Here is a 27,322-nt window from a genome sequence, read left to right on the forward strand (position 1 = left end):
ACGTGTTGTGACTTTGGGTTTGTGGTTTAAGAATCGGTAGACTGTGTTTATCAGGTACCCGTTTTTCTTAAATACGCTGGATAGGTATTTTTCTTCTGCTGCTTGTACTTCCTGGGTGCTGCAGTGTGTTGTAGCCCATTTAAATAATGTCCTGATGCAGCTCCATTTTTGATTAGATTAGATTAGACTCTCCGAAGAGCAACCCACCCAGACCCATTCCTCTACATTTACCCCTTCACCTAACACTACAGGCAATTTAGCATGGCCAATTCACCTAACCTGCACATTTTTGGACAATGGGAGAAAACTGGAGCACCCGGAGGAAACCCACGCAGATATGGGGAGAATGTACAAACTCCACACAGTCAGTTGCCTGAGGCGGGAAATTTGTGGGTGTTGGGATGATTGCTCCTGTAGTTGAGTATCTGTACATGTTGCTTTCCTGTAGATGTTTGTCTGTGGTTCTCCTTTGACTGTTCTAGGACTATGACTTCTAGGAAGGGGAGTCTGTGATTGTTCTCTTCCTCTTTTGGTGAACTTTATACCAGTAAGGATGTTGTTAATGATATATTAGGTTTCCACTAATTTGTTCCATTTCGATGACAAAGGTGTAATCCACATTGCGGACCCAAAGCTTGGGTTGGATCATGGGAAGGGCTGTTTGTTTTAGTTTCTGCACCACTGCTTCTACTAAGAGTCCTGATATCGGTGATCCCATGGGTGTCCCGTTGATTTGTTTGTAGGTCTGGTCAGTGAAGGTGAAGTGTGTGGTGAGGTACAGGTCCACTAGCTTGAGGGTGCTGTCCTTGCTGATGGAGTTGGTGCTGTTTGGTGTTTGTGTCCTTGGTTCATCTCGTCGTGACTTCAGTGCTTCTTTGGTCAGGCTGATGTTAATTGATGTGAATAGGGCCATTACGTCGAAGGAGACCATGACTTCATCTTCTTCTATCTTGGTGTCTTTGATGATGTTCAGGAATTCTTGGGTGGAGTGGATGAAGTGGCATGAGTCTTCTACCAGGTATTTCAGTTTACGGTGAAGTTCCTTTACTAGTCTGTATGTTAGTGTGCCGGGAAGTGAGACTATGGGTCTGAGGGGGGCCCTGGTTTAGGTAATCCATTGAAATGGGTTGTGTTGGATCCATCAGGTTTCATTCTTTGCAGGTCTGTCTTGTTAATTTTGCCTGATTTGTAGAGTTTCTTCAGTTTTGCTGTGATATGGTTTTCTCGCCATGGAGTCGGGTCCATTGCCAACTGTTGGTATCTGTGAGTAGTGAGTTCACCTCTTCAATGTATTGTTATGTTTAGGATGATGGTTATGCGCCTTTTTTGGACCCCATTTACAAACCTCTGAGAAAAAGAACCGGAAATGATATCACCCACCTAACAGTCCAAGACACACAAACAGGAAGTGGGAGAGAATACCAGTGCTTCAATGGAGGTTTGTTGATGATGTTACCTGGCATGGTGATGAAATGTCTGAAAACAAACCTACCAACTCAGTGAGCAAACTTGCAACCTGAACTATGGGACACCTTCAGTCTTAGCTTCATTGTGCGCAATTTATTCTAATTTACTCTGAACCTGCTTCCTGAGCCTGAATTAACAAAGACATGCCAAATACATCTTTTGAATTCTTTAACGGAGTTTGTTATCCTAACATCTGCTTGTAGTATTATTGTGACCATACCATGGAACTCTGGTGATGGATATTGTTTAGATTTTGTTCTGCTCACTACACACATTGAAAAATCAAGAGGAACCTGTTTCTGCAACTGCTGTTTCCTTTGCCTCACTTGGAATTTCTGTGATAATAGCTGATGCTGTAAGTTACACTTCAGCCAAGACATACCCGGAGTACATTCATTCTGCTCACAGCTAATTTACTAACTAACACTAATTGAGATAACAAGTCACACTCCCACTGGACTTTTTACAATAGAAGCAAGATGTGAGGATCTAAAATCTGGATTTAGGCTGTTGTCAGAAGCAACCATTTAGTGCATGCTTTTACTAGCTACAAAATGGCTTCTTGATGCAAGTAACATAAAATAACATAACAAAATGGCTTCTAGAAGCAAATTGACAATTTTGTTCATTATGGCATCTAACTCTGCTGAAAACCGCATTTCTGAACTCAATGAAAGAGATTAGCAAACAATGCCCTGTTCATAGTATGAATTAACTAAGTAAGATATGACATATTCTAAATTGACCTGGGAAACCAGGTGTCCCAGAGAAAAAGACATGCAAAACAAGTCAACTTCCAGGAGATATCATTGGCTTAACTTTATGTCTATTTGTCATTTTATCTATTATTGTGTTAAGTTATCCAATAGAATTAAGTTATTTCAAGTTCTTTTTCCTTTAGTTATATTTTAACTGTAGCGTTTGAATTAATTGTTTGTTTCATGTTGTGTAGTTTGACCGAGCGAATTACATCTAGATACTGCATCTGACATTTACCTTTAAAATAAGATAAAGTTAGGATCTAGGCTACCTTCAAAACATATTTTGACAGGGTCTAGTCTGATCTATAACAGAGTACCCCATACACATTAGGTTAGTTACAGGTCTGGTTTCCTCATTTTAAGAAAAAGCATTTATCTTCTGTTTACACAAAGACCACCATCCTCAGTACTTTCTGATCTCAGGAGGAGATCCTGGGACATTGCAGCTATTCACGAACATGATTAACAGAGGACTGATGAGGGCACAGCAATGGACGTGATCTATATGGACTTTAGAAAGGCATTCGATAAAGTTCCTCATGGCAGACTGGTTACAGACATCTACTTCAACCCGACTCCCACCTGAACTACACCTTTTCCCGCACCCCCTCCTGTAAAAATGCTATCCCTTTCTCCCAATTCATCTACCTCCATTGTATCTGCTCCCAGGAGGAGCAACTCCATTTCAGATGTCCTCATATTTCAAGGACCGCAATTTCCCTTCCCACGTGATCAACATGCCCTCCAGCACATCTCGTCCACTTCCACACCTCTGCCCTTGAACCCGGCCCTACCCCCACCAGTCCTCACTTTCCATTCCACTAATCTCCGGCTACAGCACATCATCCTCCGCCACCTACAATCAGACCCTGCCACCACAGATATGTTTCCCTCCCCAACTCTATCCACATTCCACATAGATCATTCCCTCTGTGACTCTCTCATTAGTTCCACACCCACCACCAACCCATACTCCACTTTTGGCACTTTCCCTTGCCACCGCAAGAGATGCAAAACGTGAACCCACATCTCTCTCCTCACCTCCTCCAAGACCCAAAAGGATCCTTCTACATTTGGCAGAGATTTTCCTACACATCCAAACACTGTGTCCATTGCTCTTGATGTGGTCTCCTCTATACTGGGGAGACAGGACACCAACTTACAGAATGTTTCAGGGAACATCTTTAGGCCACAAGCACAAAACAACCTCACCGCCCTGTGACTGACTCACCCTCCCACTCCACCAAGGACATACAAGTCCTGGGTGTCATCCACCACCAAACCCAAGCCATCCAACGCCTGGAAGAAAAATGCCTCTTCTTCTGCTTTGGGACCCTCCAACCACATGGCATCAATGTCAACTTTACCAGTTTCCTCATTTCCCCTCCCCCCACCTGATCCCAGATTCAACCCTCCAATTCTGCACTGCCCTCTTGAACTGTCCTACCTGTCCATCTTCCTTCCAACCTATCCACTCCGACCTATCACCATCACTCCCCACATGCACGTAACTACTGCCTTCCCAGCTGCCTCACCCCAACCCTCCTATTTATCTCTCAGCCCCCTTCACGAAGGGCCTATGCCCGAAATGTCAATTGTGCTGCTCCTCGGATACTGTCTACTCTGCTTTTCCAGTAACACACGTTTTGATGTAGACCAGTTAGCAAGTTAGATCACATGGAACAGAGGGAGAACTAGCTATTTAGATACAGAACTGCCTCGAAATTAGAAGACAGAGAGTGGTGGTAGACGGTTGCTTTTCAGACTGGTGGCCTGTGACCAGTGTTGTGCCACAAGGATAAGTGCGAGGTCCACTGCTTTTTGTCATTTATATAAATGATTTGGATGTGAACATAGGAGGCATAGTTTGTAAGTTTGCAGGTGACACCAAACTTGGAGGTATAGTGGACAGCGAAGAACGTTACCTCACAGTACAACAGGATCTTGATCAGATGGGCCAATAGGCCGAGGAGTGGCAAATGGTTACGTGCATGTGGGGAGTGATGGTAATTTAGATAAATGTGAGAGGCTGCATTTTGGAAAGGCAAATGAGGGCAGGACTTCTACACTTAATTATCAGGTCCTGGGGAGTGTTGCTGAACAAAAAGACCTTCGTATGCAGGTTGATAGTTCCTTGAAAGTGGAGTCACAGGTAGATAGTATAGTGATGAAGGCCAGTTTGTATGTTTGCCTTTATTGGTCAGTGCATTGAGTATAGGAGTTGGGAGGTCATGTTGTGGCTGTACAGGGCACTGCTTAGGCCACTATTGGAATACTATGTGCAATTCTGGACTCCCTGCCATAGGAAGGATGTGTGAAACTTGAAAGTGTTTTGAAAAGATTTACAAGGATGTTGCTCAGATTTGAGGGTTTCAGCTACAGGGAGAGACTGAGTAGACTGGGGCTATTTTTCTCGAAGCTTCGGAAGCTGAAAGGTGAAATTATAGAGGTTTATGAAATCATGATGGGCATGGATAGGGTAAATAGACAAAGTTTTTTCCCTGGGGTGGGGAAGTCCAAAACTAGAGGGCATAGGTTTACGGTGAGAGGGCAAAGATCTAAAAGGGACCTAAGCGGCAGCTTTTTCATGCAGAGGGTGGTGAATGTATGGAACGAGCTGCCTGGGGAAGTGGTGGTGGCTAGTTACAATTACAACATTTAAAAAACATCTAGATTGGTTTATAAATAAGAAGGGCTTAGAGGGATATAGGCCAAATGCTGAGAAATGGGACTAGATTTATTTAGGATATCTAGTCAGCATGGAGGAGTTGGAACGAAGGGTTTCTGTGCCGTATACTTCCATGGCGTTCTCTTACTTTCTAATTTATGAGGGTGGTAGAAAAAATATGTAGTTTTTTGGTTCAATTCATAATCTTCAGCCATTATTGCTGCCTGTCTAGAAATTGCAACTCTTTGGTCCTAAATATGAGTTCTTATAGAAGGTAGTCAGCTTTTAAATTTGCTTTAAGAGAATAATTTCCTGGATTTTCTGCTGGCCAAAAGTTGTTATGCCAGTATAGATAGGAATTGGACATAGGGACCCTACCTCACCACCAGATCAGATCTGCTGCACACAGGACCTGAGCTCCCTAAATCAAATGCAACACCACAGGAAACCTAACCCAATCTCTCTCAGATTACTATTTGTAGTTTTCAGCTCTAGATGCTCACATCCACTTGTCAAAATTACTTTACTCAACTCCTTCAAATTTGGTGTAGGTTGCCCAGACTATTCCTTCAGTGTCATTGGCTCAAAATCTGGAATATCCCCAATTGTAGCTATTCAAGAAGGCAGTTCTCCATTACCACGGATGACACGGTGGCTCAGTGGTTAGCACTGCTGCCCCACAGCACCAGGGTCCCAGGTTCGATTCCAGCCTCGGGCAACTGTCTGTGTGGAGTTTGCACATTCTCCCCGTGTCTGCGTGGGTTTCGTCCGGGTGCTCCAGTTTCCTCCCACAGTCCAAAGATGTGCAAGTTAGGTGAGTTGGCCATGCTAAATCGCCCATAGTGTTAGGTGCATTAGTTAGAGGGAGATGGGTCTGGGTGGGTTGCTCTTCAGTCCTCTTCAGGGTGGACTGGTTGGGCCAAAGGGCCTGTTTCCACACTGTAGGGAATCTAATCAAATCAAATCAAATCAATCTCCTCCCTTCCCTCCTTCAGTATCCAGGGTAATCCCATAAGCCCCTAGGACCCATCTACCTTTATGTTTTTCAAGACATCCAACACCTCCTCCTTAATATCGATATACCCCAGAAAAATAACATAGCCTTTCCTAATCTCAGTATGATCGGTATTCTTCACCTTGGTGAATACTATTGCAAAGTGCTCCAAAACTTGCCACGCCATAAGCCAAGCAGTTCCAGTACAATTACAACACTTGCATTTAATCAACAATGTGGAAAATTGCACAAGTACATCCTGTACATACAAAGCAGGACAAATCCAACCTGGCCAATTATCACCCCATCAGTCTACTTTTGATCATCAGTAAAGTGATGGAAGATGTCATCAACAGTGCTATCAAGCAGTATCTGCTCAGCAATAATCTATTCAGTGACCGCCAGTTTGGGTTCCACCAGGACCACTCCACTCCAGACCTCATTACAGCCTTGGTTCAAATTTGGACAGAAAATATGAATTCCAGAGGGGAGATGAGAGTGACAGCTCTTGACATCCAGGCTGCATTCGACTGAGTGTGGCATCAAAGAGCCGTGGCAAAACTGGAATCAATGGGAATCCGGAGACATAATCTCCGGTGGTTAGAGCCATACCTGACACATAGAAAGATGGTCATGGCTGTCAGAGATCAGACATCTCAGCTCCAGGATATTTCTGCGGGAGTTCCTCAGGGTAATGTCCTAGACCCAACCATCTTCAGCTGCTTCATCAATGACCTTCCCTCCATCATAAGATCAGAATTGCGCTGATGATTGCACAATATTCAGCAAATTCATGACTCCTTAGATACTGAAGAAGGTCATGTCCAAATGCAACAAGATCTGGACAATATCCACGCTTGGGCTGGCAAGTGGCAAGTAACATTCGCACCACACAAATTTCAGGCTATGACCATCACAAATAAGAAACAATCTAAACACTGCTCCTTGACAGTCAATGGTGTTACCATCACTGAATCTCCCACTATCAACATCCTGGGGGTTATCATTGATTAGAAACTCAACTGGACTCGCCACATAAACAGGGTGGCTACAACAGCATGTCAGAATGTGACATTATTCATAGGGCGGACATGGCTATTATGAGGGAGCATAATGTTCAGGTGATTGGAGGAAGGTTTAGGGGAGATGTCAGAGGTAGGTTCTTTACATGGAGACTGGTGGGTGCATGGAATGCACTGGCAGCAGTAGTAGTAGAGTAAGATACATTAGGGACATTTAAGCGACTCTTAGATAGGCTCATGGAAGATACTACAATGAAGGATATGTTGGTTAGTTTGATCTTAGAATAGGATAAAAGGTTGGCTGAAGGGCCTGTGCTGGGCTGTACTGTTCTATGTATGTCCAGATTTTCCAGTGAGATGATGGTGGACTAGCACGTCTGAGCCCAGGGCTTGTCCGCTCAGTTCACTTTTCTTCCCCCAGAGTCCTGAGGAAGGGTCACCAGAAGTGAAACGGTAACTCTGGTTTGTCTTCACAGATGCTGCCAGACCTACTGAGCTTTTACAGCAATGTCTGGTTTTGTTTCTGATTTACAGCATTCGCAGTTCTTTCAGTTTTTATTTAGCATCAACTGTAGCCAATTGGAGAGGTGGGCTCGAAGTGGACTCATGATGGCGGTCGAGTAAAATTGTGTCACAGGCAACATCGGTGGCATCTGTATTGGCAAGATCCAGTGAGAATTTATAATGGCAAGGGCGTCGATGGAGACGAGATATTGTGGAGAGTGGTGACTTATGTTCAAACGGCGTGACACTGCAAAGGGGACTGCAATGTGCCTGGCCACATTGTGAGGCACTTCACAAGAAGAACTGTAGAGATGAACACTTTATTTCTTCATTTTTCTGCCTTTATTTTCTATGTTTTAAGATGGCACTTGATGAAGGAGCACTGCTCCAAAAGCTTGTGATTTCAAATAAACCTGTTGGACTATAAACTGGTGTCATGTGACTTCTATCTTGTCCACCACACTGGCACTTTAACATCATGACCAGCTGCTTGGCCACACATTAAACTGTATTATCTTGGTATTTCTGGCCTCATGAGCATGCGGAACAGGGTCTAATCCTGAGATTACAACCCTCAAGGCCCTGCTTTGTAACTTTCTATCTAACTCTCTAAATTTCCTTTGTAGGACCTCATCTCCCACTCTGCCTATGTTGTCAGTACATTATGGACCACAACCACTGGCTACTCCTTCTACCTTTCAGTATATACTGTGCCTGCTCAGAGACATCCTTTACCCTTGCAACAGGGAGGTAAAACACCATTCCAGAGTCTCAGAAATGTCTGTGATAGGAACTACAGAGTCCCATGTTATTGTGACTCTCCCTGCTGTATAACAGTGCCAATCATGGTGCCACTGATGTGGTTGCTGTCCCCTGTACTGCCTGTCCACACTTATATTCTTCTGGTGTTCACGTTTCTGTCTGTGTAATCCCTTCCTGTGGTGCAAGCAGCTTGCCGAGGTGCTATCCCCAAGATTCTCAGGTATCATGGATGCTCTAAACTGAGGCCATGGCAGCTCCAGGTGCTCCATTTGTCTAATCAGATGTTGCAGCTCTTCATGAAAAAGCCAAAGGAAGTGCTCCTGAACAGTGTCTAGTTACCTTACATTGCCCTGGAAGCATAAGCAATTTCAAACTTTTGACCACTGCTGAAATTTCATGTTTCAAACTATGCTGTTGCAACAGGAGTTATGTTTGCTCCTAAAAGGAAGTTGCCAATAAGCCAAAAAGATGTTCTGCCCATCACACGAATACATAATGTAGTGCAAGGATTGAATACTGTATATCCCAATGACTGGCGAAACATATCAAACATCATTTCCCTTTGGAGAAAGTGAGGACTGCAGATGCTGGAGATCAGAGTCAAAACATGTGATGCTTGAAAAGCACAGCCGGTCAGGCTGCACCCGAGGAGCAGGAGAATTGACATTTCAAGCATAAGTTTTTCATCAGGAATGCGTTTCCCTTTGATTGTTTGCAACAAGCAAGGCATTTACAATACATAACCAGCAATACTGTAACCAACATTAGATGTGATTCAGCTACCGGACATTACTTGCGCAATAGTCCTGAGTGTGCTCAAAATTACATTGACAAATGGTTGAAGACTGTCAGCTGGGTTCAGAATGTGGTGCATTTGCGTGTACTGGAAATTACATTTATTAATATGCATAAAGAACACACATGTATGGCACCTATTTCAATTTAACAGGTGACAGCCATTTACAAATTTATTTCTCAGTGCTTGACAAGAGTCAACCTGTTTGGTTCAAAATTTAAACAAGTTTGGCACTTCTGTCAGACATCATCTAATGGTGCATTCATCATGCCAATACCTCAACTGATCAGAGTTCATTTGCCAACCAACCAATCAGCACTCTCTTCTCATACTGCATGTTTCCCCTATACATCAGTATTTCTTGTGAGTTGTCCTAATGAGTGCGAGATGAAAAGCTTGTTGTGGTTCTGTTTGCCGAGCTGAGAATTTGTGTTGCAGACGTTTCGCCCCCTGTCTCGGTGACATCCTCAGTGTTTGGGAGCCTCCTGTGAAGCGCTTCTGTGCTGTTTCCTCCATAATTTATAGTGGCTTGTCTCTGCCGCTTCCGGTTGTCAGTTCGAGCTGTCCGCTGTAGTGGCCGGTGTATTGATGCGGCAGAGACAGGCCACTATAAATGCCGGAGGAAACAGCACAGAAGCACTTCACAGGAGGCTCCCATCTAGACAGGGGACGAAACGTTTGCAAGACAAATTCCCAGCTCGGCGAACAGAACCACAACAACGAGCACCCGAGCTACAAATCTTCTCCCAAACTATGAAAAGCTTCAACAAAACAAGTCTTTTATCAGCAATACTCAGGTTCTGTTCCACCAAATGACTTTTAATGTGTTATATATTGGTCAAATCAGTGAGATGTGTAACACATTTATATTTTCCAAATATAATATTCTATTAGATGCAGTTCAATACTTAATTGTCGACAACCACCTGATGAAGAAGTGGCATTCCAAAAGCTAGTGCTTCCAAATAATCCTGTTGGACTATAATCTGGTTTTGCAAAGTTTAAGTCAGTATATTTATGCACAGCAAACATTATGTATCAATTGATCTATAACAGAAATGCAAGTTCATTAATCTTTACTTTTCAACTATTTCACTCTTCAAAGATGCTGCCTGATCTGCAGAATATTTCCACAATTTTCTGTAGTTATTTAAGATTTCCAGAATCTGAAATGACTGATTATCCAACTCAGTACAGATGCACAATCCTTTTTCCGAAATGCTCGGGACCAGCTGGTTTTCAGAATTCAGAATTTTTGGACTTTTAGAATAAGTGACAGTTTGATGGTGAGATTTTTAAAAATCTTACCAGAGGAAAACGAGCCTTGAGACAGAATTGAGGCCTGCTGCTGGGCCACGGTCCCACTCCGTCACATCTAAGTGACATGCATCAAGTGGGTGTCGACTTAGGTTAACTGTGTGCACGCCAAACAGCCTTCGCAAAAAACCTTCCACCTTTGGAGCTTTTTGGATATCGGGATTTCGGATAAAGGATAAATACCCTACACCTTGTTCCTGCTTTCTCACCATACTCTTTGATTCCTTTAGCCTTAAGAACTATATCCAACTTCTTGGCAACATTCAATGTTTTGGCTTCAACTACTTTTTATGGCAGAGAATTCCACAAGCTCACCACATTCCAAGTGAAGAAATTTCTCCTCATCTCAGTTCTAAATGGCTTACCCTGCACCCTTAAACTGTAACTCCAGGTTTTGGATTCTCTGATCATTGGGAACATCGTTCCTGCATTTACCCTGTCTAGTCCGGATAGAATTTTATAGATTTCTATGCAATCCCCCCTCATTCATCTGAACTTCAGTGAATATAGTCCTCACTTAATCAGTCTCTCTTCATACATGACAGGGGAAGAGTGCTATTGTGAGGCGTTGCATGAGAATCAAAATAGCATAGAATTATGAAAAGGAGCTACGCTAACAGCTGTTGGTCAGTTCTCAAACGACCTGAGTTGTTTTCAGGGATCAGGTTGTGTTATCTCCCTCTTGTAGGATACAATGTACAGAATATTCAAAGATAATCTAGCAAACAGAAAGAAGAGTTTCAGATTCATTTCTAGTGCAAAACCAATAAGATCAACAATATTTTCTTTAAAAGATCAGTTTTTCCAAGACAATCAGGAAACATTCTGACTGTGACTTACCAATTCCTTCAGCAAAATTAGGGTATAACTCATCTGTGAAGAGGGGTTCAGGCAACTCACGGAAATAAAGTTTCAAAGTTCCCGCAATAGCATTGACGTCCATTTCACTCATCATCACAGAGACATCTTTATTATCTGTAACAAGAATTACATTTTCAGGTATGCACAGGTAAATGAACTGAAACGTGGATAAACAAACTGTACATGGATAAATAATTTGAACACAAATACATGAATTGAACATAGACCATCTAAATAAATGAGGCAAACACAGATGCCAGCATAATGCAATGATTATATGAGATCCCTTTGACAGGGTCAGAAATGCAGTTCTGTAGCAGTCATTGAGAGCTTTGTTTCCCTCTATTCTTTCATGGGACTTGGGTGACATTTGGCAAAACCACCTGTCCATCCCTATCTACTCTTAAGAATGGTTTGTTAGTCTTTACCAGAGGGAAGAATCATTATTGCTGTTGCTCTGGAGGTGCACGTAGACTAGTCCAGAGCGATGACAGATTTCTTTCCCTAAAAATCAAATGAGTTTTTCAACAATCGATTATCGTTGTCATGATCACCATTACTAAGAATATCTTTACATTTCAGATTTATCAACTGATTTCAAACTTCACTAGGTGTTTTGGTAGGATTTGAAGCTATGTCCTCAGAACCTTAGTGTGGGCCTCTGGATTACCTATCACCATCTGCATCATATAGCATGTTGCCTTTCTGATGCTGCAGTCAGAAAAAAGAGACACACAACATTGCCACACATTGATACCAATGCCATAGAGAAGGCATTGAGATTCTATGATCAAACTTCAGGAGTTAGGGAGAAAGCTAAAAAACTAGAATCTCAAAAGTAATAATAGCTGGGATTACCTTTTATCTCACACGCATGCTAGCAAAAACAGGAATGGGAAGACAGGAGGATCAAGGAGGTTTTGAAGCATGGTTCAGGAGAGCGGCTTCGGATTCTTGAGAGTAAGAAACATCTATTCAAAAAGTATCGGTTGCATCTCAAAGAATTGTAATCAATGTTCTTGCAAGGGGGTCTGTTACTATGGTTGGGGAGGGTTCAAACTATATTGGCAATACAATGGGCACCAGTATATATAAGTTCCAAAGAGAAATAAGATGCATAAAATGGAAGAACTGTAATGAATACAAAGGTTTAGAATGCATGTATGAAAATGTACAAAGTGTGGTGAGAAAGGTTGATGAGGTGTCATGCAGAAATATAATGCAATAATAAAATGTGGCTTAGAGATTATAAGAATTAAATGCTTAAAATACAAGGATACAAAATACTCAGAAAAGATAGGAAAGAGAAAAGGGAAGTGATTTGGCAGGACCGATTTGGGAAAATGCAGTTGTTTTGGGAAGAAGGATATTCTTATGAGGCAACAACAAGAATCCATTTGGTTAGAATGAAAAAGCAAAATGGGTCTGATCAGACTACCAGGGTTATTCCATTGATCTCAATATAGTAAGCAAGAGAGATAGAAGAGCAAATCTACAAGAAGTTGTAGCAGTGAAAGAATTATAGACTACTGATATTTGAAGACACATATCAGTTGGAATAATGTTAAAAGTATGAGGAATTTCTAAAATGTGGCAGGAGAACCTCCTTCATTAATATCTTCACGGACCAACTAGGAAGGAGGCATTGCTGGATCTGGTGCTGAGAAATGAGGTGGGCCAGATGGAAGAAGTGTTTGTAGGGGAGCACTTGGGTCAGAATGAATATTGTATCATTAGGTTTTGATTTACAGTGGAGAGGAACAATGAAAACTGAGTAAGACCATTCCTGTAGCAGTGAGACAAAAGATCTCTTTCTATCAGTAATGACTCAGTGGGATAGGATACGATACAGCCAAGATAAAACAGAACCAAAGACTGACAGGAACAAAATACTGGACAGGAGAAGATGCTTCAGGGATAGGTTAGGTGCATTGCAACAAAGGCACAAGCCATCCCAGGAATCAATTTGGTAAATCTTTATTCTCTCCACAGCCAAAACATCCTTCCTTAGATAAGGAGACCAAAATTGCACACAATACTCAAGTGTGGTCTCACCACAGCCCTGCAAAATTGCAGCAAGACATTCCTGCTCCTGTACTTGATACCACTTGCTATGAAGGCCGATATGCTATCGCGTTCTTTACCAGCTACTGCCCTTCAGGCTTAATTTCAGCAACTTGTGTACAAGTCTTGTTCTACTTGCTGTTTTCCTAATCTTTCACTATTCAGATAAATAATCTACCTTCCCATTTTTGCAGTTAAAGTGTATGACTTTGCTTTGTCCATATTCTACCTCATCTACTATGCATTTGTCTGTTCACTCAACTTGTTTAAATGACAATAAAGCATCCATACATCGTCCTCACTTTTGTGTCATCTGCAGACTTGGGAGATTTTACATTTAGTTGCCACATCTAAATCATTTATATTATGAATTGCTAGGGTTCACAACACAGAACATCTCTGCTTTCATCAACATTTCAAGTGCTGTCTGAAAATGTTGGCTTCCAATTCACTTGCTTGTTCAATCATTTGGTGGTATTGGGCTCTTGTGATATTATGATATTCAACACCCTGCTATTGCATGTAGCATTGACAAAAATGTAAAAGAGCAGGCAATACTAATTCAACGTGCTGCCTTCAATGCAATATACATAAAAGGTTAATTGCATACTGCAATTCCCAGGCCTGTTCAGGGAGAAACCAGTTTCTCCTTCTACCTTGTTCTCCACAATGCAAAAGCCACGACTAATAAATTCAGTACCTTCTGCTCTTCCTTATTTACCTCTAAGCATGAAGGAAACAGAGTGAACTGGACAGGAACATGTTATTGTGCCATTTAAAAAATGTTAGTTAAAGTAGGCAATATCCTAATTTCCAAAAAAAAACATACACACACAGATTTCTTTCTGCTGATTTGACTGCACTGCTGGCGAAATGACTCTGGGCCTCAAATATCAGCAGGTATAGCCATACATAGCCAATTTCCAGTTTCTTTGTGTCAATTCATTGCAACCTGCACACAAGAGCAGATTTTGTGACAATGCAGAGGTGGGTGGGTTTTAAAAATGTTCACTACATGCTAGTTTATAAGCACTATCTTAGCCTTTGAACACTTCCTGAAGGTAGATCAGGTTGGGACAAGCAACCTGCCTGCAGTTATTTTCTAATCAAATTGTTCAAGAATGTTATTACACATTTCTGAAGGAGGTAGGACTTGAGTCCAGGCCTCCTAGCTTAGATGTAGGGACAATAGCACTGCACTACAATAGCCCTAGCAAGCTCCTTCTGATTTAAAAAAAATATTAACCTATTTTTCTAATAAAACTGTTCAGAGATGTTATTACACACCTCTGAAGCTGGTGGGATTTGAATCCATGTCTCCCGTTCTAGCATTAGTGACACTACCACCGCACCACAATAGGACCGAATCTCCCTATAAGTAATGGGTAGCCAATTGTCAGAACTGCCAAATGCTGGCTAGAAAATAAAGACTGTGGTTGCTCTCACAATGTCAAAGAGTGGAGCTAACCTCCTGGTGGCAAACTCAACAAACTTTGAGGCCCTCATACCTGTCTGGTCACATCTATAACCAACAGGTTACTGTGTGGAAACTGCCCTGAGGAGGGCAGCTATGAGCATTTTTTTTTTCACTTTGAAAGTTTTAAAATTGGATGAAAGGAGTTGTTCACAATGCAGGTGCACTCTTTTTCTGCTGGTTGCAGCATCTTTCAAGTAGAAATGCCACATGAAGGCACTTCAGCTTTAAACATGTACCCCCTGCCTTAATTGGATTATGACCAGTCCTTCTGGCTACTAACTGGCTAATTCATGGTAAATTGCTATCACTTGGTGTTTTTCCAAAGTGAAAGACTGTAAGATTGTTTTCATCTTTAAGAAAGCATATTGTAATATTCCTGGGAAATCACTTGTTTCACATTGGACTTTCATGTGAAATAACAGGAATTCACTCACATAAAGAACAAAGACAATTTACAGCCCAGGAACAGGCCCTTCGGCCCTCCAAGCCTGAGCCAATCCAAATCTACTGTCTAAACGTGTCACCCAATTCCTAGGCATCTGTATCCTTCTGCTCCCCACCTACTCATGCATCTGTCCAGACGCATCTTAAATGAATCTACCGTGCCTGCCTCTACTACCTCTGCTGGCAACGCGTTCCAGACACCCATCACACTCTGTGTAAAGTACTTGCCGCGTGTATCCCCCTTAAACTTTTCACCTCTCACCTTGAAATACTAAACAATATTTTCAATGTTGTTCTTTTATGTATAAGCAGTACAAGGTGGTGATTTGGTGGGTTGAGGCCTTTACTAGGAAAGGTTTTCTGGACACATTTCCAGTCACAGTTGACAATATCAGACTCTGGACATAGAAAGATCTGGTCTTGGCAAAACTGAAACAGCTGATGGTGATGGGGGAAACCATAGAGCTGTCATGATCACGAATTAAACCTTTTTGGAACCAAAGAGACGAGAAGAAAGTGAGGACTGCAGATTCTGGAGATCAGATTTGGTAAGTGCGATGCTAGAAAAGCACAGCAGGTCAGGCAGCACCCCGAGAAGCAGGAGAATCAACGCTTTGGACATAAACCCTTTGTTGGTTCAGTGGTAGAATTCTCACCTGCCACATGGAAGGCCCGGGTTCAAATCCCGGCCACTGCATGGTGTTCCTTGCCAAAGAGACCAGATCACAGTAGATCACAGTATTATTATAGGGAGCAAGACTGACTTTCCTGAACAAAGGTCCCCATCAGATACTTGCTGAATCCCCCAGGGTAATCCAGATGTTTCCAAAATGAAGATGTTGATGAGAAGTTATACCTGGCAGCCAGGATTGGATTCAGACATACTCGCTTTGGAGGGGCAGTGCCCAGAGTGCCACCAAGGACAATAATTACCAACAGTAGCTCCTCCACATTCTTGGGAATGGCCTGGATTCAGTTACACATAGACTATGCAGGTCCTTTCACAGACACAATGTTCTTAGTCACTATGGATGCCCACTCAAAGTGGCCTGATGTGAATGGAGTTCATTCATCAAACACAGGGCCAATGACAGAACTGCGTGCATCTTTTGTCATACATGGACTCCTGGAAGTGTTGGTCACTGATAATAAGCCATTGTTTACCAATAGGAAATTTGGGTATTTCCTAAAGTCGAATGGCATTTGACACACAGAGATACCTCCACACGGTCCATCAACCAATGGTCTGGCAGAAAGAGCTGTCCAAAATTCTAAGGCAGGTTTAAAGAAACAGCCTAAAGTTTCATTAGATACCAAACTGTCCTGGTTCCCAATTCACTATCAGATGACCCCTTATGCAATTACAGGGATAGCTCCAGCTGAGTTGCTAATGGGGAGAAAACGTTGCACCAGGTTAAATCTGATCTTCATGAACGTAGTTCGGAGGGTCAAATAGCATCAGGAACGCCAATGCTGGACACAAGATTTTGCAAAGCGAGAGAGCCAGTTTACTCCAGGGGATGAAGTTTGGTGTAAAGACCATGGAAATGGCCCTGCATGGGTAAGAGACATGGTAGACAATTGTTCAGTCCAGTGATGTTCAAAGTTTGGATAAGTGTGACAATCCTGAACAAGCACATGGACTGTATGAAAGCTGCAAATTCTCTAACGATGCGGTAGCAAAACGTGCTCTACTCATCAGCAGCCTTTCAAACTGCTCCGGAACTTTCTCTGTCAAGTGTAGGTTCTCCTGTTCCATCAAACAATGAAGTTACCTTGGAATCTAAGATATTCATGGCCGATGTTGCCTTTACTGCCGGAAGAAGAGAATGAATTTCTTCTGAGATGTTTCTGGCACAAGAGGCGAGATACTGTGCCTTACATGCTGTCCGTTTCAGATGCGGAGTTGGAGAAACCTGAGTCAGCGTTAAAACACCGGAGGAGGAGCCACAAAAAAAAAATGCCTATGTCCTTGGACTCAAAAGGTGGGGGATACAGTAATTGTAATGACTGCCAGCCAGGTGGACATCATAGACTGTATTTCCTGATTGGGGCTGTTTATCTGGTCCAATCCGGAAGTCCTGGCTGACCAATAAGAACAGGAGTGTCAGACACCCTGTTCACTGACAATTGGCTCTGAGGAAGCTGGATTGCTGTCAAGGACTCACCATGTATAAATAAAGGGTGGCTTGGTGACGGGATACCATCCTCTGTGAAGTTATTTCATTCACAGAGAACAGGTAGATGAACACTGCAGGCATTGTAATGGAAATTCCAGCAGCGTTGACATTTGTACTTAGAATCATGGTCTTGGAAACGGACCCTTCGGTCCAACCTGTCCATGCTGACCAGATATCCCAACCCAATCTAGTCCCACCTGCCAGCACTCAGTCCATATCCCTCCAAACCCTTCCTATTCATATACCCATCCAAATGCCTCTTAAATGCTGCAATTGTACCAGCCTCCACCACATCCTCTGGCAGCTCATTCCATACACGTACCACCCTCTGCATGAAAAAGTTACCCCTTATGTCTTTTTTATATCTTTCCCCTCTCACCCTAAAATTATGCCCTCTAGTTCTGGACTCTCCGACCCCAGGGAAATGACTTTGTCTATTTATCCTATCCAGGCCCCTCATAATTTTGTAAACCTCTATAAGATCACCCCTCAGCCTCTGACACTCCAGGGAAAACAGCCCCAGCCTGTTCAGCCTCTCCTTATAGCTCAAATCCTCCAACCCTGGCAACATCCTTGTAAATCTTTTCTGAATCCTGTCAAGTTTCACAACATCTTTCCGATAGGAAGGAGACCAGAATTGCACGCGATATTCCAACAGTGGCCTAACCAATGTCCTGTACAGCCGCAACATGCCCTCCCAACTCCTGTACTCAATGCTCTGACCAATAAAGGAAAGCATACCAAACGCCTTCTTCACTATCCTATCTATCTGCGACTCCACTTTCAAGGAGCTATGATCCTGCACTCCAAGGTCTCTTCGTTTAGCAACACTCCCTATGACCTTACCATTAAGTGTATAAGTCCTGCTAACATTTGCTTTCCCAAAATGCAGCACCTCGCATTTATCTGAATTAAACTCCATTTGACACTTCTCAGCCCACTGGCCCATCTGGTCCAGATCCTATTGTAATCTGAGGTAACTCTCTTCGCTGTCCACTACACCTCCAATTTTGGTGTCACCTGCAAACTTACTAACTGGACCTCTTATGCTCGAATCCAAATCATTTCTGTAAATGACAAAAAGTAGAGGGCCCAGCACCGATCCTTGTGGTACTTCACTGGTCACAGGCCTCCAGTCTGAAAAACAACCCTACATCACCACCCTCTGTCTTCTACCTTTGAGCCAGTTCTGTATCCAAATGGCTAGTTCTCCCTGTCTTCCATGAGATCTAACCTTGCTAACCAGTCTCCCATGGGGAACCTTGTCGAGCGCCTTACTGAAGTCCATATAGATCACATCTACTGCTCTGCCCTTATCAATCTTCTTTGTTACTTCTTCAAAAAACTCAATCAAGTTTGTGAGACATGATTTCCCACGCACAAAGCCATGTTGGTTTTGTAGATTGACTGAAGTTTCTTTGTCCTGATTCCTTCTTTTCACTTGTTTGTGGCCATCTGAGGGAGAAATAATCTTATTTTTGTCTAGCTGCTAGCTAGTTGACTTCTAGCACTTTGAATGTGAGAAGGTATTTACATGGACCATGGGGTTACTAGGGGTAGTTTGTCAACTGTGATCTTCACAGCACATGAATGCTTGAATGGAGGTTGGTACGCTCCATTAGAATGGAAACTGGCTTTTTAGTCTCTGCTCTTGTGTATTTTTTCAAAGGAAAAACATACATAAAATGTGCCTGCAGTCTGGAACATAATTCACAGGAGATGACTTGCTATTGAACAGGGGTTTTCAGCTCTTCCTTGACTTCATAATCACAAGAGATCATAGTCCAGTCCATTTGAAGTTACTTTGATACTAACCACAGAATTCACAAAAATTAGGATAATTAATCTGATGGGGAAATTGTTGGAGTCAATAATTATGGATGGGGTAATCCTTGAGAATTTTCAGTTAATCAAGAAGAGTCAATATGGAATTGTGACTAGTAGGATATGCCTTACAAACAGAACTGAATATTTTGAAGAGGGAACTAAGGTAGTTGACGGGAATACCAATGGATATTTTTCACCTGGACATCCAGAAGGCATTTGATAAAATCCCACATTAACATGGACGGCACAGTGGCTAGCATTGTTGCCTCACAGGTTCAATTCCAGCCTTGGGTGACTGTCTGACGTTCTCCCAGTGTCTGTGTGGGTTTCCTCCGGGTGCTCAGTTTTCCTCCCACAGTCCAAAGATGTGCAGGTCAGGTGAATTGGCCATACTAAATTATCCATAGTGTTAGGTGCATTAGTCAGAGGGAAATGGGTCTGGGTGGGTTACTCTTCGGAGGGTCAGTGTGGACTGGTTGGTTGGGGACCAAAGCGTCTGTTTCCACACTGTAGGGAATCTAATCTAATTACTGTTAGAAGCCCAAGGATTCAGGGCAAATTACCAACATGTCTGGTGATCAAGCGGCAGGTGGCAGAAAGTAGGGATAATGGGTGGGTACTCCAATTGACAGGATGTGTCCAGTGGTGTTCCACAATGATCTATATTAGGGCCTCAATTATTCACATTATTTATTTACATAACATGGCATAGGAAATCATACACCCAATCTTGCTGATGGCATTAAGTAAGGTGGTATTGCAGAAAGCATAAATTACAAAAGGATATTGATAGATTAAGTGAACAGACACACATATGGCACAAAGAGTTCAATTTAAGCAAGCGTGAAATTATCCATTTTGTACTGAAGTAGTATAAAGTGTTATCCAGATGGAATAACCTTAAATAATAGTGGATGTCCAAAGAGACTTAGGGTTCAGGTGTAAAGATTTTTGAAATGACATGAATACATGCAGAAAATAGTCAGGAAAGCTGATGGAATACTAGCCTTTACATCTACAGGACAAGGATGGAGAAGTTATGCTGCAGTTATAAAAAACCTAGTTCGACTCCATTTGGCATACTGTGAGCAGATCTGGGTACCACACCTCAGGAAGAACATATTGCCCATGGAATGAGTATAACATAGGTTTACAATAATGATACAAAAACAAATTGCTGGAGAAACTACTTTCTCTCCACACATGCTGACAGACCTGCTGAATTTCTCCAGCAGTTTCGATTTGTGTGTCAGATTTCCAGCATCTGCAGTTCGTTGTTTTTTTGCTTACAAGAATGATACCTGGGCAAAATGTTAGGAAGCACTTTTACACACTAAGGGTGGCAGATGTTTGAAACTCTCTTCCAAAAAAAATGGCAGCAGCTGCTGAATGAGTTGAGGATAGCTTTTTTTGTTAAGTGAATTTATTAATGGATATGGGCTAAAGGCAGGTACATATGGAGGTAGGCCACAAATCAGCCATGATATAACTGAATGAACAGGCTTAAGGAGCTGATTGGTCTATTCCTGTTCCTATATTCCTACACAGCAACATGAAACTATTTGCTTTGCGTTATTTATTTCTGATTTAATTCAGAATCTATTCTTATCTGACGTTAATTACATACTACACCAATACCATGATACTTACTGACATCAAAAGCAGCTTTAAGGGCCTGAATGTCTGTTGCAACTCCCGAAACTCGATAAATGCCAATTTCCTCCATTCCGCGTCTCTCAATCTCTTCCACACATTGTCGCACTATGTAAGGCACCTTTGATCTTTCCCGCCTGTAAAGGAAAAAGAAAATTCCTTAACATGAACGGTATTCAGTTCTTAGACCTATAACATATACTCCATAACATTTTCTCCAATAGAAAAGCTGTTTTTATGTAATTTTCAGAAAAAGCACCTGAAATATACACTTTCTAAAGTTCCTTTCTGTCATGTTTTCTGCATTGCACACCATTGTTGCCCAAAGTTTGTGGGAAAGCTAGATTTGCTTAGACCAGGTGTTCAATATTTAGATACTAATCCATATCATGCTGTAGCTATATTTGTCTAATAGCTACTCGAAAATACTTATGCAGTTCTACTTGTACTCTTGTTTGTTTCGATCTGAATGTTACATGCCTTTGGTTTTACTCTATTGCTCTCTTTGTAATTTCTAATCTTATTTGTTGGTTGACTCTTCTGATTCATATTCTCTATCCCTTCCTGTCACAGTCTGATTTCTTGTCCCTGTGTTAATAACTTGCTCTTCTGGGGAAGGTGGGACCTGTGCACGAAGGACAGGTTGCAGCTGAACTGGAGGGGCACAAATGTCCTGAGTGGGAGATTTATTCATGTGGTTTGGGAGGGTTTAAACTGGTTTGGCAAGGGGGTGGGAACTACAGCTACATATCTGAGAGGGGGGTAGTTGTGGATGGGACGGTGACAGAATGTAGTGAATCTATCAGGAAGGTTTTTCACGTGATGAAACAAAGGGATCGGTTAAAGTGTTTGCTTTAATGTAAGGAGTGTCAGAAATAAGAGTGATGAACTTAGAGCATGGATCAGTACTTGGGACAATGATGTAGCCATAACGGAGATGTGGGTTTCACAGGGGCAGGTATGGTTGCGAGAATTTCCATGGTTTAGAACATTTTAAAAAGAACAGGGAGGGTGGAAAAAGAGGGGGTGGAGCATTGCTAATCAGAGAGTTCACCACAGCTACAGAAATGAAGGTTGTTGAGGAAGGTTTGTCTACTGACAAACCCAGTATGGGTGGAAGTTAGGAACAGCAAGGGAAGAGTCACCGCATTGGGGTTTTCTACAGACCCCCTAATAGCAGAAGGGAGATTGAAGAACTCATAGGGCGGCAGATTTTAGAAAAATGCAGATGTAGCAGGGTTGTTGTTTGGGTGACTTCAACTTTCCCAATATTGACTGGAACGTCCTTAGTGCGGATGACTTGGATGGGGCCATTTTTGTCAGGTGTGTTCAATAGGGTTTCCTTACTTAGACAGGCCAAAGAGGGGAGAGGCCATTTTGGATTTGGTGCTCAGCAATGAGCCAAGACGGCGTCCGACCTCGCAGTGGGAGAACACTTTGGTGACAGTGACCAAAACTGCCTCACATTTACCATAGCCTTGGAGAGGGAAAGGAGTAGTTACCAAGGGAAGATATTTAATGGGGGAGAAAGAAATTATGATGCTATCAAGCAAAAGTTAGGAAGTACAGATTGGGAGCAATTTTTCCACAGAAAGGGCACAACAGACATGTGGAGACTGTTTGAGGAGCAGTTGTTGCAAGTGATGCACAAATTGGTTCCTCTGAGACAAGCAAGAAGGGGTAAGCTTAAGGAGTCTTAGATAACAAGAACACAGGAGCTTCTCGTCAAAAGGAAGAAGATAGCATACGTAAGGTGGAGGTAGCAAGGATCTAATGGACCGAGGAGAGCAAGGAAGGGGCATGAGAAAAGCTTGGCAGGAAGGATTAGGGAGAACCCAAAGGCATTCTACTCATAGGTGAGGAATAAGAGAATGATCAGGGAGAAGTTAGGGCTGGTCAGGGATTGTGTAGGGAACTTTTGTGTGGAGTCTGAGCAGATAGGGATGGCCCTAAATGAGTTTTTTGCTTCGGTTTTCACTAAGGAAAGGGACCTTGTTGTGAATGAGAACTTTGAGAAATGGGAAACAGGTTGAAAAGATCAAGATTGCTGAAGTTGATTTGCTGGAAATTTTGGCAAACAAGAAGATTGATAAGTCCCCAGGGCCAGACCCGGTTTGTCCTCGGTTCCTCTGGGAAGCGAAAAAGGAGGTTGCTAAGCCGCTGGCGAAGATCTTTGCTTTCTCACTTTCCACTGGAGTCATACTGGAGGACAGGAGGGAGGCGAATGTTGTTCGTCTTTTCAAGAAGGGGAATAAGGAAATCCCTGGCAATTACAGACCAGTCAGTCTTACGTCTGTGGCCAGCAAGGTTTTGGAAAGAATTCTGAGGGATCGGATTTATGACTATTTGGAAAAGCATAGCGTGATTAAAGGCAGTCGGCATGCCTTTGTGAGGGGCAGGTCATGCTTTACAAATCTTACTGAGTTCTTTGAGGAGGTGATGAGACAGCTCGACAAAGGTCGAGCAGTGGATGTGGTGTATATGGACTTCAGCAAGGCATTTGAGAAGGTTCCCCATGGCAGGCTCATTCATAAAGTCAGGAGGTATGGGATACAGGGAGATTTGGCCGTCTGGATTCAGAATTGGTTGGCTGACAGAAGGCAGAGAGTGGTTTTGGATGGAAAGTATTCTGCCTGGAGGTGAGTGGTGTCCTGCAGGCCTCTGTTCTTGGGCCTCTGCTCTTTATACGTTTTATCAATGACTTGGATGAGGAGGTTGAGGGGTGGGTTAGTAAATTTGCCAATGACAGAAAGGTTGGAGGTGTCGTTGATAGTATTGAAAGCTCTTGCAGGCTACAGCGCGACATAGGTAGGATGCAGAGCTGGGCCGAGAAATGGCAGATGGAGTTCAAACTGGATAAATGAGAAGTAATGCATTTTGAAAGGTCGAACTTGAACGCTGAACATAGGATTAAAGACAGGATTCTTGGCAGTGTGGAGGAACAGAGGGATCTTGGTGTTCAGGTGCATAGATCCCTCAAATTTGCCACCCTAGCAGATAGGGTTGTTAAAAAAGCATATGGTGACCTGATTGAGTATACAAGTAATGAGAGGCATGGATAGAGTCAATAGCCAGAAACCTTTCCCCAGGGCAGGATTGACTGGCATGAGGGGTCATAGTTTTAAGATATTAGGAGGAAGGTATAGAGGAGACATTAGAGGTAGGTTCTTTACGCAGAGAGTTGAGAATGCATGGAATGCGTTGCCAGTGGTGGTGGCGGAATCAGAGTCATTAGGGACATTTAAGCCACTGCTGGACATGCACGTGGACTGCAGTGAATTGAGGTGTGCATACGGTTATTTTATTTTAGATTAGGAATAATCCTCAGCACAACATCGTGGGCTGTACTTTTCTTTGTTCTATAGACTTCATTCTACTCATTGATTTCCCACAACTTCCCAAAACTGTTCAGTTGACCTCAATTTTTGGTTAAAGCCCTCTCTAAATCCCTCGTTATATATTTGGTCGAACCCCTGTCCCAGCATAGTTCAGTTGAAGATGTATGTCCCATTGATCCAGTTTCATTTCCCCAATGCTGATACCAATGTCCCATACCTATGTGCACTTGTACCAGAAAACAAGCAGATCTTTAAGATTCTGCTTCTCAATTAATAAGGGTACATATATCCTGAAACTGACTAGGCAGAACCTCCCTCTTTGTCCTGCCTATGTTGTTAGTACACACATAACCACAATGACTGGATCTTCCCCGTCCCACTGCAAATTACTCTGCAGCCATGAATCGTGGCAGCAGGTATGCAACATAGTTGTGTGGATTTGCACACTTTGTTATAAAAAAGTGTCAGCCTCCAACACCCCCCCCACCCCGCCCATACTCTCCCTTACTATCACTAAATTCCTCCTTCATTCCTATTCTTGAATGGTTTCTTGTACTACAGTGCCATGGTCAGTTAGCTCAGCTGCAGCTCTCACTCTCATCTAGATTAGCTGAAAAAACCTCAAACGTATTGGACAGTAATGAAATGTGAGACTCCTGTGCCCCTGTCCTTTGCTGCCTCACTCACAGTCACACTCTCCAAATCTGATGCCCCAGCTCTAAGTGTAACTGCTTCCCAGTTCAAAGAATTCAGGTAACATTCCCCTTCCCTGATGTATCACAATGTCTGACTTCAGCTTCCAGCTCAAATTCTGAACCAAAGCTGCTAACACTACATCACACCTAGTAGAAGATGCAACACTTGCCCATTGACCTCCTCCCCCTTCACTGTCTAAGGCTCCACATACACCTTCCAGGTGAAGCAGTGGATTTTACCTGCACTTCACTCAATCTAGTCTACTGTATTAGCTACTCACAATGTTGCCTCCTCTACACTGGGGAGACAAAATGCACAGTTTGACTGTTTTATGGAATGCTTGTACTCTGTAAAAATGACCCTGAACTTCTAGTTGCTGACCACTCCACATAACAGTGTTCTAATGTCAACATTTCTATCTTGGGACCTGCTCCTGTGCTCCAGTGAAGCCCAGGCAAGCTGGAGGAACAGTATCCTATTTTTCATGTGTGAACCTTGCAGCCTCAGGACTCAAGATCGAGTTCAGCAATTTTAAAACCTGACCATTTCCTTCCATGTCTTTTAGCCACCTCACACCCCAGATCCTGCCATGACATGGGTTGCTTTCAGTTGACAAACATCCCCATTGACTCATGGGATTATATGGCTTGCAACTAACCAAAATGGGAACGGTCCATTTGGGAAAGCACTGAACTTCATTGTGATCATGCACAAACCAGAGGTGACCTCAACAAGCTGGAGAAGGCACAAACGTCCAAACAGCTCCTTTATTTAACCCGCTAAGCACTAATTTCGCTGCAGATTGTGTATAGAAATTAATGGTCACCTCAAAACTCATCAAGCAAATCATTTTCAATCCTCAGAAACTGCCTAAGATGATAACAAGGACAGGATCATTCAGCATTCCAATATTTGGTTTGAAGAATTTAAATAGTTCAAAGTCCATCAGACAGTGTTCTCATATCAATTATCTACAGGTGTGAGGCATATGAGGCAGCATCATATAAAGCAACAGGATGCATTCCACCTTTGCTGCTGAAGATTTATCTATGACATTAAGTAGCGGGATAAAATCTCTAATACCAAGACTCTTGCAGGTTGCAGCATACCCTGGCATGGTCATCAACTTTGCTCCTTTGGTCATTTGGATTGCATGGAATATTGTCACATATTAAACATAGAAAACAGGAGCATAAGTGGGCCATTCGGCCTTTCAAGCCTGCTCCACCATTCACTATCATCATGGCTGATCATTCAACTCATATCCTGTTCCCATTTTCTCCCCATATCCTAGATGCCTTTAGCCCTAAGGCTATATCTAACTCCTTGAAAATATCAAAGTTTAGTTTCAACTGCTTTCTGTGGCAGAGAATTCCACAAGCTCACTACTCTCTAGGTGAAGAAATTTCTTATTTCAGTCCTAAATGGCTTACTCCTTAAACTGTAACTCTAATTATGGACTGGTAGTCATTGGGAACATGCTTCCTGCATTTACAATGCCTAGCACCTGTTAAAAAGGTACAGGTTTCTCTGAGATCCACCTCAGTCTTCTAAATTCCAGTAAATATAGTCTTAACTCATCCAGTCTCCCTTCATGCATCAGTCCTATCTCATCGGTCTAATAAACTTGCATTGCACTTCCTCCATAGCCTGAATATCCTTCCTTAAGTAAGGAGACCAAAACTACACATAATACTCAAGATGTGGTCCCACCAACTGCGATATATTTGCAGCAAGGCAAACACTCCTGCACTTGAATCCTCTTGCTATGAAGGCCAACATACTATTTGTCACCTTCACCACTTGCATGCTCACTTTCACCAACTGGTGAACAAGGACACCCAGGTCTTGTTGCAGCTCCCCCTTTCACAATCTATCACCATTCAGATAAATAATTTTCCTTCCTGTTTTTGTTACCAATGTGGTAGTCTCACATTTATCCATGTTCTAGCTCACCTGCTATGTATTTGCTCACTCATTCAACTTGTCCAAGTCACACTGGAGCATCTCTGCTTCTTCTTCACAGTCCAGTTTTGTGCTGTCTGCAAACCTGGAGACAGTATACTTCATTTCCTCATCTAATTCATTTTGTGAATAGCTGGTGCTCAAGCACTGATATTTGCAGTACTCAGTCATTGCCTATCATTTGGAAAATGACCCTACTTTGGCATTTGACAAAGAAATACGTAGCAGGATGCCGAGTTAGAAAAGGGCCCGTGGTTTTAGTAGCAAGATACATATCTAAGGAGAAATGAGCTGGCCTTGCCAGGAGTCAAGAGGAGGTATACTAGAATGATCCCAGGGATGAAGGGCTTGCCATATGAGGACTGTTTAAGGACTTTGGGTCTGTACTCGATGGGAGTTTAGAAGGTTCAGAGAGGATTTCATTTAAATTTTCAGAAGACGGAGAGCCCTTGAGAACGTGGACATGTAGATGATGTTTCCACAAATTGGAGACACTCGGACATAATGATATGCTGTTAATTGCATA

At 42.6% G+C, this 27,322-nt stretch overlaps 1 protein-coding gene across 2 annotated transcripts in view; it reads right to left on the bottom strand.

Moving 5' to 3' along the window:
• LOC140487770 (breakpoint cluster region protein) overlaps nt 1-27,322 on the bottom strand; it is a 457,801-nt gene that overhangs the window by 27,304 nt on the left and 403,175 nt on the right. For both annotated transcript variants that reach the window (XM_072587008.1, XM_072587009.1), the window contains 2 exons: nt 20,795-20,934; nt 11,132-11,266 (listed from right to left, as the gene is read on the bottom strand). In XM_072587008.1, coding sequence (XP_072443109.1) covers nt 11,132-11,266; nt 20,795-20,934 — 275 coding nt within the window. The remainder of the gene's footprint in view (nt 1-11,131; nt 11,267-20,794; nt 20,935-27,322) is intronic.

This window comes from Chiloscyllium punctatum, chromosome 17 (genome assembly GCF_047496795.1).
Source record: "Chiloscyllium punctatum isolate Juve2018m chromosome 17, sChiPun1.3, whole genome shotgun sequence".
Taxonomy (NCBI): domain Eukaryota; kingdom Metazoa; phylum Chordata; class Chondrichthyes; order Orectolobiformes; family Hemiscylliidae; genus Chiloscyllium; species Chiloscyllium punctatum.